Here is a 13,452-nt window from a genome sequence, read left to right as displayed (position 1 = left end):
GACTAAAAGATTAAAATTTAAAAAAATGGGGAAAAGACTGTGCACAAGGGAAATAACAGCTGACCACACTAAAAGCAGTAGGCCAAAATTAGCCCATTCAACTGAAAGACAGAAGTATACTTTACCACTGTATTAACTCCACTTGTCGACTCAGAAAATGGAGGTGGGGTTGGAGGAACCACAGAAATGTTACTAAGAATGTAAGGGGGGGAAAGAACATAATAAAAAAAAGATTTAAATAGATTTCCACATCACCATTCTCTCCTACCACTTTATTTACCATTGCAGTTTAAAATTCACCAACCACAGATGACTGCCCAGGATAGTTCACAATAAAGATGATGATATGCAGCATAAACAGTTGACAACTTATAAGATTCTAGAGAGCAGACAACTGACAAAAGGAGGGAAAATCCTCTTCTAATGCCTAAATCCATGGAGCAAGTGGGTATAGCAAGTTCCTACAGAAAGAATGCTGTAACTGATACAGCACTACTCAGAAGGGCCTGCTCCAAGTCCCTAAGTTTCCAAACAGACTGGACCAACATAGCCTATCAACCTCATGTTAGCCTTCTGAGATAAGTCAAAATCCTCACTGAAACATGTGAGCATGTTACCTTAGCAAAGGGGAAAATGATCCATTATATCATAAACAGCAGAGTTTGAGCTTCCTAAGCAATGGCAACCACAAACCTGATTAAAGAGGAAGTATCTCTTTAAGGTAAAGGTTAAAGTAGTCCCCTGTGCAAGCACCAGGTCATTACTGACCCTAGGGGTGATGTCACATCACAACATTTACGGGGTGGTTTGCCATTGGCTTCCCCAGTCATCTACACTTTACCCCCAGCAAGCTGGGTACTCATTAGGGTTGCCAGGTCCCTCTTCGCCACCGGCAGGAGGTTTTTGGGGCAGAGCCTGAGGAGGATGGGGTTTGGGGAGGGGAGGGACTTCAATGCCATAGAGTCCAATTGTCAAAGCGGCCATTTTCTCCAGGTGAATTGATCTCTATTGGCTGGAGATCAGTTGTAATAGCAGGAGATCTCCAGCTAGTACCTGGAAGTTGGCAACCCTAGTACTCATTTTACTGCCCTTGGAAAGATGAAAGGCTGAGTCAACCTTGAGCAGGCTACCTGAAACCGACTTCCATTGGGATTGAACTCAGGTCGAGAGCAGCGCTTTGATTGCAGTACTGCAGCTTACCACTCCGTGCCGCGGGGCTCAGTCCATCTCTTTAAAGGGATAGCTATTATCATACTGACTTGAAGCTATCATTGGTGATGTCAAACTTTGGTAAGTTAATTCTACTACAGTGCTGGAGGCAGGGCAAAGAAGAGGCAGCGCTTTGTATGGCCATGGCTGAAATTTATCACAAGGCCTCTTGGATCAAAGGAAAGCAGGAACAATTCTGTGCTGGTCTTCCCCAGGTATAAGAATTTGGGAGTGGGGTTCTTCTTAAATAGCTTTCCAAGTGTCCAATTCTACGCTAACTGTGGTTAATGTGGGCTCATATGACTGAATTGCCCATCCACTTAAAATAAGAGCTCAACCTTAGCACTAAAAAATATTACAGGGGGGAAAGTCCCAATGAAATCAAAGCAAGAGTCTTTTAAATAAGGTGTTTCAGCTCAGAATGTAGGTAGGCCTAGCCTAAGACATTCTGCTATACTATGCTGGATGACTGCATAATCTAACAGTTCGCCCAAGGATCTTTGCCATTTTTCAGAGCATACTAGAATGCAACTATTGAATTGTGAATTGCCACATGTAATCTGAGACTTTCCCCCACCATCCCTCACAAATTACCTTCAGCAGAGCCCCAATAAATAGCCATTAATTGGGCTGCTGGAGTAATCAGCCCCATGGCACAGAGTGGTAAGCGGCAGTACTGCAGTCAAAAGCTCTGCTCACAACCTGAGTTCGATCCCAACGGAAGTTGGTTTCAGGTAGCCGGCTCAAGGTTGACTCAGATGTCCACCCTTCCGAGGTCGGTAAAATGAGTACCCAGCTTGCTGGGGGTAAAGGGAAGATGACTGGGGAAGGCACTGGCAAACCACCCCGTAAAACAAAGTCTGCCTAGTAAATGACGGGATGTGACGTCACCCCATGGGTCAGGAATGACCCGGTGCTTGCACAGGGGATCTTTATGTTTAGAGTAATCAGGAAGTTGATGGAAATAAATCATATGCACTTAGGCCAACTAAAGGGTGGAGTTAAGTGTCACAATAAACATTTATGATGGCAGCAACATGGAAAGATTCCCACCACTTCTCGTCTAGTATAATTTGCCCCATGTCCTGATCTCGTTACACTGTGCATCTCCCCGCCCCATCTCTGCATCACTGACTGCTGAGGGTTGTGAAATACACACATAAATGACATCGAGTCATGGCATAAACTGCACTAATAGTTACAGATAGAGAAGCAGGGGACTTAACACAAGGTAGCCATTCTGGCAGCAGCCCTAGGTTCAGTTAATGCCTACTTGTTCACAAAGTTATTCAGAAATTTCATTAGAACCATCAGAACAGAACTCTGCTTTCTTATGACAAACTTATAACAAACACTGACACCTGCTGCAAATTACATGGGACAGTCTGTTCTGTATTGTACAGTATACTCCCAGTACTGCATTGGCTTCTCTAGGACACAATGTCCTTCTTAACCTTACCTTAGTTTTTGATAAGATTTCAGGAGCTTTATGCCAGCAGTTTCGTGCCTATCTATGAAACAAAAAGACAACCCACCAAGGTCATTTGGCACCAATAAAACTGCAATCACATGGTTCTTTCTGTTGTAGCGTTTAGACTTTTTTTTCATGTTGCCCACCCTTAGGGGTTCTCAAAAGATTTTGTGAGCAAGTTAAAAGAAATGTGATATTTTTAAAAGTGTTCTTCCAGACTTTTCTCCAATGTCCAATCATCAATAGTAGAAACTTTAATTGTAGTCAGAAAATCACTTATCAGTACAATTAAATGAAAAAAAGGTTAATCAGAGAAAAGGTACTGTTATTCTGAACATTTATAACACATTGGGAACGCTAAAAATCTGCATACAAATATGAACAATAACGATTATCTTCCTGCTCACTAAACTTTGTCACTGCAATCAGCTAAGCAATAGTTGCAATTCAAGAGAGCCGAGTGACCAATCGCACGCAACAAATGAATAGCACACAGCAAAGGCACCAAGCATCAATAATTAACAGCAGAAATCTCATTTTGCTTATCACAGCTACTTACAAAGGTAATCATTGTGTCTTAGATAAATTATTAACTAAAACAATACAGAAGGTGACTCTTACACTGTTATAATCAGCTAAATAAGTGATATTGATTATTTTCTCACAATAATCAACTACCTCATCTTCTATGTCAGGTTATGCCACCAAAACAGGGAGGTGAGTATAGATTGTACAAGAAATCTGTTGGAAAAACTCTTTTGCTCCAGCTTCACTACTCTACAAAGGGTGCTTCTACACATTTGCTCTGCTCTGCCTTGGCATCCAAACAGCAGCACTATTTTGTGGGGCACCCACATAACACTGTCCTCTATTCATCCTGCTTCTGTGTTTTCCCTTAGTTTGGTGTGACCTTTTTGGAAAGGTCACAATCAGAGTGCCGTTTGGAAGCAGCACTGTTTTTCTTACCTTAGTCCCTACTCCCACCATTTCCCCCAACACTACTGGAGGGATTTGGAGCGGGGGGGGGGGAGAGAATATTGTTGGTAGTTGACACATTGCTATAGTGCTATAATGTTATAACAATTCATTGTCACAGTCTAGGTATTCCTAGCTTTCTGGGGTTTTTTAAAACTATCTAGCCCCTTTCCTTGCGGAGTTGTAAGGCAAAAGGTGCAGGCTGCACATTTCCACTTATAGCTTCCAAACATAAAATGCTAGAGAGTTTTTCAAAAAATAAAGACTGTTTAAAAAATAGATTGTTAGAATGCTACAATGATCTAACAGTTTCCAGTTTAAAACCTTTTAGTAGAGGGTGTGGATTGGTGGTTGTGGGGACTGAGGCAAGGGAAGTGCTAGGAAAACTGATGTGTGCATTCTCCATTCCCACATTGAATGCCTCCGTGTTTACAACAGCAATGAGAGCTACATGGAAAATCATCTCCGTGTGGAAGTAAAATCATCTCTGTGTGGAAGCAGCCTATGTGGGTAATTCAAAAGGATACCCAAACACAAGTCTTGATAAATATTATTTGGCTTTAGGAGCTAGCTCAAAAAATTAGAAGCCATTGGGTTGTGGCAGGAGGGGGAAGCAGGAAAGTCTCACTCCACGAAGTCCACAGATGGTTGGATGGTAGACTTAGACCAGTGCTCCCCACCATGTCACATTGTAAGAACAATCGTCATAAAGAACTTCGAACATTTTAAATGGTAATTGATAGGGGCCAATTTTAATCTGTTAAAATTTAACCTAACTGGTTGAGTTGAGACTTAGAAGCACACTTTTTTGTGGGGTGGAGATTATTTGACTCTGGTGCATTAAGTAGGAAAAAAATACAGCTCATGAGAAGGAAAAGTATCCTGCCTTTATTAAATTGTAAGCTATCACACAAATCCTTCAAAATCTCAAAAGACACCTAGGCTGAGGTTTCAGAAACATTAATATTTTAAATTGGTGAAATGGTTAGATGACATCAATTATATTTTAATGGACAGTTCTAATTTCTGCAGTTCCCTGCTGTTACAGCATATGTCAGAATGTTCATGTTGCCCAAACTGAAATTATTGTGAAGAACAACAAATTAACAGAGTAATCATTACCATGTTGGTTTCCTGTTTTCCTTTAGCCTATTAATTCTTCTTTCAGAAGAGTCATAAACTAGGAAAACAAATGTATTTGGCTACAAGCCTGTGCACAGCAAGGCTGTTGAGATTTCATTAATGTCAGGCCCTTAGCCTGACACCACGGCTCCCAGGCTCCTGGCCCAAGCAGGCCAGGGTTTGGCTCTGAGTCAGGGCCCTGGTCATGTGCTCCTGGTTCCCATGCCCCGCACAAGAATTGGTTTGAAAAGATCCTTGCAAATTTTTTCTGAGTACTGCTCTAGGGAAGGTCTTAAAATAAACCATCATAAATCTAAGATTATGATCTTCACTAAGAGGAGAAAAATGCCTCTTTTTCGCTGGGTATTAGATGGCTTTGAGGTTGACCAAGTCAAGGAGTTTGTTTACCTTGGCATTCTGTTTTCCCATAACCTAAATTGGAATGCCCATCAAAAAGCAGTGTCCGACAAAATTAAACCTGGGGTTGATGCTATTGTCAACTTTTTTCACACCAAAGGTGGCAAATATACTCCAGGGGCAATTCAGATTTTTAACCTGAAAATTACCCCAATTATCCTCTTTGGTGTTGCCATCTGGATAACAGTCATCAATATATCTATAGATCGTCCACTGCTTCAGTTCTTACGAAAACTCCTAAATGCCCCTCGATGTGTTGCTGGAGTTACTCTTCATTCTGAGTTTGGCCAAATGTCACTTGAAGCTAGGGCGTGGTTGGCTGCCTTGAAACTACACCTTAAGCTGCGCTTTAGCACTGAGGGGTTCCTAGCTTCTCTGAAGCATGACTCTTTCAAATCCTCATGGCAAAAAATCTTAGATGAGAAACTGGCGTTGCTGGGCTTCTCGCAGGATATGTTATCAGATCTTGGGAAAACTGAAGCTTTTGCCAAAATTAAAAAGCGCATTAAAGAGCTCGATTATAACAGCACTACTTTTCATGCTCGTCGCGTCTGTTCATCCCAGTTCTTCAGAATACCCCCTCCACGTGGTCTGCCTGCCTATACATATTATCTGACAACTCCTCGTCTCTGTAGAGCTTTTTGCTCGGCTAGATTGAATGCTAACCCTTCTATGGTAATGCAGGGCAGAATTCTGAATATACCATACTCAGACAGGATCTGCCCTTGCTCTTCTGGCTCTATTGACTCATTAGCCCATGCCCTTTTGGAATGCTGCTTTTACGAGGAACTTCGATCGCACTATATTTCCCCCCTTTTAATATACAAATCCAATGCCTCTGTGACTGACATAATGCCTTTTTTACTAAGTGATAGGGACCCCAAGGCTACATTGTCAGTGGCAAGATTTTTCAGTCCTTATATCCCTCCAGCACTAGATATATGCTGCTCAAGATCAATTGATCAAGGAGCTTCTAAGGAATAAAAGGAAAGGAAAGTTCGCTACAATCCTGCTAACCCTACATAACTGTTTCTATTGTCTAATTTTGAACTTGCTTTCCCCCCTCCTAATACTGATTCATTAATATTCTATTTAAAAAGCTATTCATTAATGAAGTTATTATATTTAGCACTCTACTCTAGCAACATCTTATTCAGCTCTTATAAAGTACTTATATAATTTCTATATGCACAGCTCCGACTAACCGCAGAGCGCCAGTTTGCCTGCCTGTGTTGGGGAGGGCGAGAACGAGCCGGAGTTTGTGGGAAGGCCGGTGGCCACTGGAGTGCGGACAGCCAAGGGCTGCCGGCCGGAGGTGGGCTCTCCCGTGTCTGTTCAGGCGGCCGGCGGCAAAGCAAGGGCGGCGTCTCAGCCCAGCTCCCTGTGCTTTGCTGCGTATTCACCCAGGTGCTGGGAGCCTCGCTTTGAATGAGCCACTTATATAATTTCTATATAGCAGTAGATTCACCAAAAATTACAATTTTGCATACTCAAAATAGCATTGCCAATTTTTTTGCAACTCTCCTAAGGGACTTTTATTCAGCAGATGTGTATTCAAATGTTGTTTCGTGAGTTGATCAAGTTATCACACTTTAAAATTTAGTTCCTGTAATAACACGGGCGCCACGCTGTGTTTAGCCTGCCATTTTACACACTGCGGCTGCTGATGTACAGTTATGTTTTTCAGAAATACCCTAAACCAAAAGAACAAGCAAGTTCTTAGCTTTCAAATCAATGCAAGGCAGGCAATGGCAAAGCAGATAAAAATCCAGCATGCAGCAGACGGAAAGGAATAGAGCCTTCAGCAATTTAATTTGGTGGTTAAGGGTACTTAGAAAGTGGTTGTTATACGAATTAGGGTGTTACATGCATCTCTCTGTTTTTATCTGTAAAACATTCTCTTTTCTTATAAAAGAGACCTTTAAATTCTCCATCTAAGGGATGGAATGTATCCAGCTGGAACATATAAGCCAGATGCCCCGCAGGCATCGTTGGTTCTCCCCATTTAGTTTTTAGCTACATTTGTAGTACTTCAGAAATGTTGGGCTGTTCCATCAGCACAGACATGTTGCATGCCCTCCTTCATGATCAGCTTCCCCAGTTCAGGAAGCTTTTATTGCATTTTCTTTATGGCTAGTCATTTTGTATATGCACAATGATCCAACCAGGTCCTCCCACTCACAGGACTTCTTTTCTGAGTAGAATGACTCCTTCCATGGACAGAAGGTTACCTTTGGATCCAGACCACAGTCTTCATTTAATCAAGTCTCAATGTTTGTCCAGTTCAGATTACTTGTGCATTCTGCACACACCGAACAGGCTGGTGTGCACATATTTCTCCAGTATAAGAACAGGAATTATGTAAGAGGCATGCACTGCTGCCAATGGCTATCAACACAGGTCTAATATAAACAGTTATCCATAGTAAACATTTATAATTTAGATCAGGGGTTCCCAAAGAGGGCAGTACCACCCCCTGGGGGGGATTACCTAGGGGGGCACTAAGAGGCAAGGGGGCAGCAGGGGGCGCTAGCGGTGGGCCCCTTCAACTGTGTTGTTCACTAATTTACAATAGATCAAGCTATGGCACCATGCTGGTAAATTTGGTAGAAACTATCAGAATTTTTTTCCAGACTTTGAAGAACTGGTACCACTGGATCAAGTTCATCAGTTTATTGAATAAATTTCAACTAAAAAGTTTTAATTCGATTTTTGATAGATGTGCAATGAATTGTTACTGTTTTGAAATTTTATTGTTATTATCTTCTTTAGCAAGTCATGCAAACCCCTATTTTGAATAATGCTTTTTATAGGGTAGGGGGCTCTGGGGTTGAGTTTGTGGAACCAATGAGGCAGGGGCCCAAAAAGTTTGGGAACCACCAATTTAGATGGAATGCACTCTACATAGCTAAAAGACTTTAAACATAATTCAAGATCTCCAAGTTTGTAGCCACAGCAAACAGCATTTTGCAGTCTTATAAGCTCACATGTTTACATGCCAGAGGATCCATTATTTCAGATTAATCTTATTTCTTGCTAAGGGAGAATAATGTGAAGTGCAAAAACAACAGATCAGCAATTTAACTTATAGTCCATTTAGCAGCATTTAGTGATTTGCAGCTATTTTTCATAACTACCTTCAGCTGGAAATTTCTTTGCTCGCTCCTCAAAGAACCATTCACCTGCTTTTGCTTTAATATCCCTGCAAAACAACAAACATTTGAATCTTCTATACACACTTTTGCAAGAGTGATTTTTATAATCATACGTGGACATTTAAAACAATCATTCTCAAAGTTTCTAGAAGCAAAGGAACCTCAGCTATCTCTTAACCAGGGTTGTAAAATAGGTTTCAAAGCCAATGTGATGTAGTGGTTTGCAATGGACTGTTCAGCCGTGAATCTCACATTGAACCTAGTCACTCTCTTCACTCTTAACCTACCCTGCAGGATTGTTGTGAGGGCAAAAGGAGGAGGGAAGATTCATGGTTAGCTTTAACCATAGTGCAGAGGTAATATCACACTATGCTCAATACTAATACTTTAAAAAAAAAATTAATAATTTTTGTTAGAAAGTGCAAAAAAACCCACAGGAACACCAGAAATTAAGAAAGAAAAAAACACTGCATAGATACAAAGACCGAAAGAAAAAAAACGATCACAAAAATTACATAGACCAAAGAAAAAGACCATTCTTGAACTTCATGTGCAAACCCCAATGTGAGCATCAATACATTCCACTAATTCTCTGCTCATTAAGACATAAAATATTGGTTTACCCAATTACTTAAATTACTTATATTACAGTCAGAGGTTTTTCCGAAATAAAGTAACAAATTACCCCACACCTTATTAAATTCTTCCCCCACCTTATATCCTTGAATGACTCTGGTATTAAAAGTAATTTTTTCCAAAATCATGAACATTTTTATTTTTTGTCGCCAGCTGTCCAACATAATATTTTCTGCCATTTTCCAATTTGCGGCGATTACCAACCTCGCTGTTAAAATAAAAAAAACTTACTAATGTTTCTGTGTACAATTCCTGTTTTCATTCAAAAATAGATTCAGGAAAACTATCTGCACTGAGGGTTCTGTTTTTTCTTTGGTAATCGCCTCAATTTCCTTAAAAATTTCCTTCCAAAATAATACTAATACTTTTGTTAAAGGTGCAATTATGTCAGAATCAAAGCAACAGAACAGGAGTTCATTGCAACTAACTTCTGCCAGTTTGTTCCCAAATGTTTCCAATGTATATTTCAAGTCAAAGTATCATCTGCTGTTTGTGTTTTTCACACACACACACAAAACACTAGAAGGGGAGAAATTCAGGCAGAAAAGAGGAAGGGGGTGCACAGGAGTTCTTAACCTCAGTTAAGATATTAGGAAATGTTATGTCTGCATGGGCTAATGGATTTTTTAAAATCTATCTAAAATGTTTCCCCTGTACATTGCATATGTCTAAATTTAGTTAATTAATTCAAGGGATAGCAACACGGACTAAACAATGGTGCATGTAGTACAAACCTGTGTTGGGGGAAAACATGTAATTGTGTAAAGAGCTAGATAACACAATTTAAACAATCCAGATAAAGAATGAAATGACAGAAGTTAACTTTGTCAACTCTCGGAAGCTAAGCAGGGTCATCCCTGGTAAGTATTTGGATGGGAGACCACCAAGAAGTTCAGAGTTGCTATGCAGAGGCAAGCAATGGCAAACCACATCTGTTCGTCTCTTGCCTTGAAAACCCTAGGGGGTTCCCATAAGTTGGCTGAGGCTTGATGGCCCTTTCCACCACCAACTTGTAATTATTCACTGCTTGCCATCAGGATATGCAGAATTAGGGTCCCCAACTCTGAGGTGTGGCATGGGATTCTCCTAGAATTACAACTGCTCTCCAGACTACAGATACAATTTCCTCAAGAAATGGCAACTGCGGAGGGTAGACTCTGAATATACCATAGAGTCTAGGAGAAATAGAAGGCCTAGAGGGGCTGCAGAGGGTGCATGCTATACCCTGTCTCCTATACTATAGAGACTCTATGGTATTCCATACCAACTAGAGGAAATTGATTGTCATCTGTAAAGACAGTACAGGCCAGAAGCAGATTGAGGACTGAGAAAGGGATGGGATTGCTGTTGGCTGGCATCCAGTCTGATAAGAAGGAGCTAGCTTCCCTTCTCAGCAATGATTAAATGAGAAAGCCTCTTGTGGTTGGACCTCCCATGTGCTTTCAGTACACAGCTGTGATGGACTACACAGAGGCAAGTGGCTTGCATACTGCAGTGAATATTGCACAGGAGGCCTGTGTTTTTGACTACCAGCTGCAGGGGATTCATAAAAGAATTATGCCTTCCATGCGAGCCTCCCTGAAACATCTGACTGGCCATTTCTGGTAGTTCAAGTTCTGAGCTAAATGACCCACTGGTTTGACCATGTTTTTACATATCTATAACTGAAGCCTTTTGTTAACAGGCAGTGTCACATGCTAACCCTCAGTTCTGCAAAATATTTTATGAGTAAATAGAGAGCAGTTTTTCACTCTGAAAAATCAACTCATACTTACCATAAATACAGTAACATATAATTGGGGGATGACCTATTTCGGGCATTTCAGCAGCAGCATGGACAGAGATCCTAGAGTCTCTTCCTTTCTCTTCTCCCAAGAGTCTGATAATGCCTCTCTGCATTATTTTTGGACCTGTGCTATTCTCCACTTCCTCCACTTCCCATACAAAAACCTTCCCTTCATCTTTCTTTCCAGTAGCTAGTTACTCTGCAACTCCCATGGGTCTGATGCCTAAGACAAAATTCTGCCTGACCAATAGATGTGGTGCAAGTAGGGTTGCCAGGTCCCTCTTTGCCACAGGTGGGAGGTTTTTGGGGTGGAGCCTGAGGAGGGTGGGGATTGGGGAGAGGAGGGACCTCAATGCCATAGTGTCCAATGGCCAAAGCGGCCATTTTCTCCAGGTGAACTGATCTCTATCGGCTGGAGATTAGTTGTAATAGCGGGAGATCTCCACCTATTGCCTGGAGGTTGGCAACCCTAGATGCAAGCAACATATAGCCACTACCTATTCAAATATTGTTGAACAACTGATGTAGAATTTCTCACTCATGCGCGTAGCAGACAGTGCATTTCCACATGTAGGGATTCAGAAAGATGCGACATCCAGGACATACTCGATGGCTGCACCCATTGCATACAGCCCCTCTATTTATCAGCACTCCAAGAGCTTTCTGACAGCGGGCGCATGACTTCTCCGGGTGTTCGTGGCTTGTGCTTTTTGACCCTTCCCACCGAAGTTGCTGCAGCTGCGTTTTTAGTTTCCTGCTCTCAAACAGAAGAAAGAGAAATATGCACATGTGTTCACAGACAAGCAACTGCAATAATATAAATGCTTCTGGGCAGTTATCAACGCTGCAATCTCTGTCTGGGCAGTTGCTTGAAACCATTTTAGGACATAATTCACTTTACTTAGTAGAGGCAATGTAGAACCCATGCAAATGAGGATCAACCCATAAATAAGTAAATAAACTGTGGAACATTGAATTAGCTCTCAAATTTATACCCCACCACTCCCTTGAAAAGCAAGGCTCGGGGTAGCTTACAACAAAGTAACATACAATTCAACCTTAAAAAGCAACAATAATAAATATATCACAAATATATAACACAAATTGAAACCAACTGTAAACCTCTCTTATCTACCCACTGTAATGTTATGCTAGAATATTGGCTAACTTCAAGGGACATGAGAGAGGACTTGCTTCTTTGCTCCTATCGTATGGCCAATTTAGATGAGAAGACACTTTTGTTTGTTTATTTTTCAAACGTTAAAAGCAGTCAGAGCCCCTCCAGTAGAACTGGGACTGTGGCATGACAGGACGGAGTTTAACCCTTTCCCCCACATAATTTTTCCAATTTAAATCACTTCCCCCAAGCTGCAATTTGCCCCATGGGGGGAAACATACAAACTCCCATATAACGATATGTTCTCCCTCACGGGGAGCTGTGGATGGATGCTATAAATCAAAAAAATGATAGAAGTTAAACTCATTCTCTCTATGCTGTGAGCCCAGTCCAATGAGGGGCACCACACTATAAGGCTGTTTTTAACATGGGGGGGACGAACTCTGGGAGTTCCACATGATCTGTTAGTTGGCCCATAAATAACTAAAGACTTTTGGAAAAATTTACTAGAGAGCTCTACTGAAAAATCACAATTGGTTTCCAGATATCTGGTATAATGGAAGTTACAGAAACTGTGAGAAAACGAATCCAATAAATTGGTCCCTATATACTTTCTGTGAAAGAGATAAGGAAGTTCAATATAAATTCTTATGCATTGAGTAAGGTTTTCAGCAGTCTTTCCTGTACGAATGGTCATGACTAAACACACTGCAGCAAACTATGTAAGCAGCAATTTCATCACTAGACTAATCCAGTGAAAAAGCAAATATCATGCGAGAAAAAGCCCAAAAAGGGGGGGGGGGAAATAACACACCATATTCTAGAATGGTAACTTACCTTATTCTTTCGTCATCCATCTTTCTCAATATTTGGTCACGATACAAGACATCCAAAATAACCTCTTGCTCCAGTCCCTTCAGGAAGTTGAGGTTAAGTTCCTGGGACATTTTCCCACCGGTTTTATCAATTTTAGAGAATATTCCACAACATCTCAAAAGAATAATGCTGTTTAGTGACAAGGTTCAGCAAAGAAGAAACATGAGAGTCCTTTTAGCAGCCAGTGTCTTTCTTTCTTTAGTGGCACTTTGGCATTGTGTCATACTTCTGCAGAAGAATGAAAAAAGCCTCTCTCTCTGCCAACCATCATTTCCCCACTGTCAGTGCCTGATGAGAATACCTGCGCTGGGTCGTTGTAATCGGCTGTCTCCTGTAAACAAAGAGGAATACAAACTCTTAATCTCTTATAGGTAGCGCCTTACCAAACACAGGTCTGGTCCCAGATAGAGAGTTCTGTCAAGAAAACGGTATGTTTCAAACTGCTGGCAACAGGAAGAAGGGGGTGAAGGAATCTCATCTCACTCACCTTAAATATCTCATGAGGAATTTTACATTAGGACCTGATTTTGAGGAGGTAGATTGTACTTTGCAGAACCTATATTGTTAAGTCTGCATGGGCAGGATTCAAGAGGTCAGAGACGGAGCTCAATGCAACCAACGTTTATTGTAGGGTAGAACAGAACTGGGGATACATTGGGAATGGTCCTGCTTATATGCCCCCCTGGCC

At 41.3% G+C, this 13,452-nt stretch overlaps 1 protein-coding gene across 1 annotated transcript in view; it reads right to left on the bottom strand.

Moving 5' to 3' along the window:
• The window catches only part of SYTL3 (synaptotagmin like 3), a 32,288-nt gene extending 19,453 nt beyond the window's left edge, over positions 1-12,835 (bottom strand). Inside the window, exons 1-5 of the mRNA XM_056852361.1 lie at positions 12,726-12,835; positions 11,310-11,525; positions 8,332-8,396; positions 2,669-2,720; positions 126-192 (exon numbers count right to left, since the gene is read on the bottom strand). Coding sequence (XP_056708339.1) covers positions 126-192; positions 2,669-2,720; positions 8,332-8,396; positions 11,310-11,525; positions 12,726-12,835 — 510 coding nt within the window. The remainder of the gene's footprint in view (positions 1-125; positions 193-2,668; positions 2,721-8,331; positions 8,397-11,309; positions 11,526-12,725) is intronic.
• Positions 12,836-13,452: the final 617 nt, after the last annotated feature.

Source organism: Euleptes europaea, chromosome 7, assembly GCF_029931775.1.
Source record: "Euleptes europaea isolate rEulEur1 chromosome 7, rEulEur1.hap1, whole genome shotgun sequence".
NCBI classification, from domain to species: domain Eukaryota; kingdom Metazoa; phylum Chordata; class Lepidosauria; order Squamata; family Sphaerodactylidae; genus Euleptes; species Euleptes europaea.
Note: the sequence above shows the minus strand (reverse complement) of the source record. Positions and strands in the feature narration are given on the sequence as shown.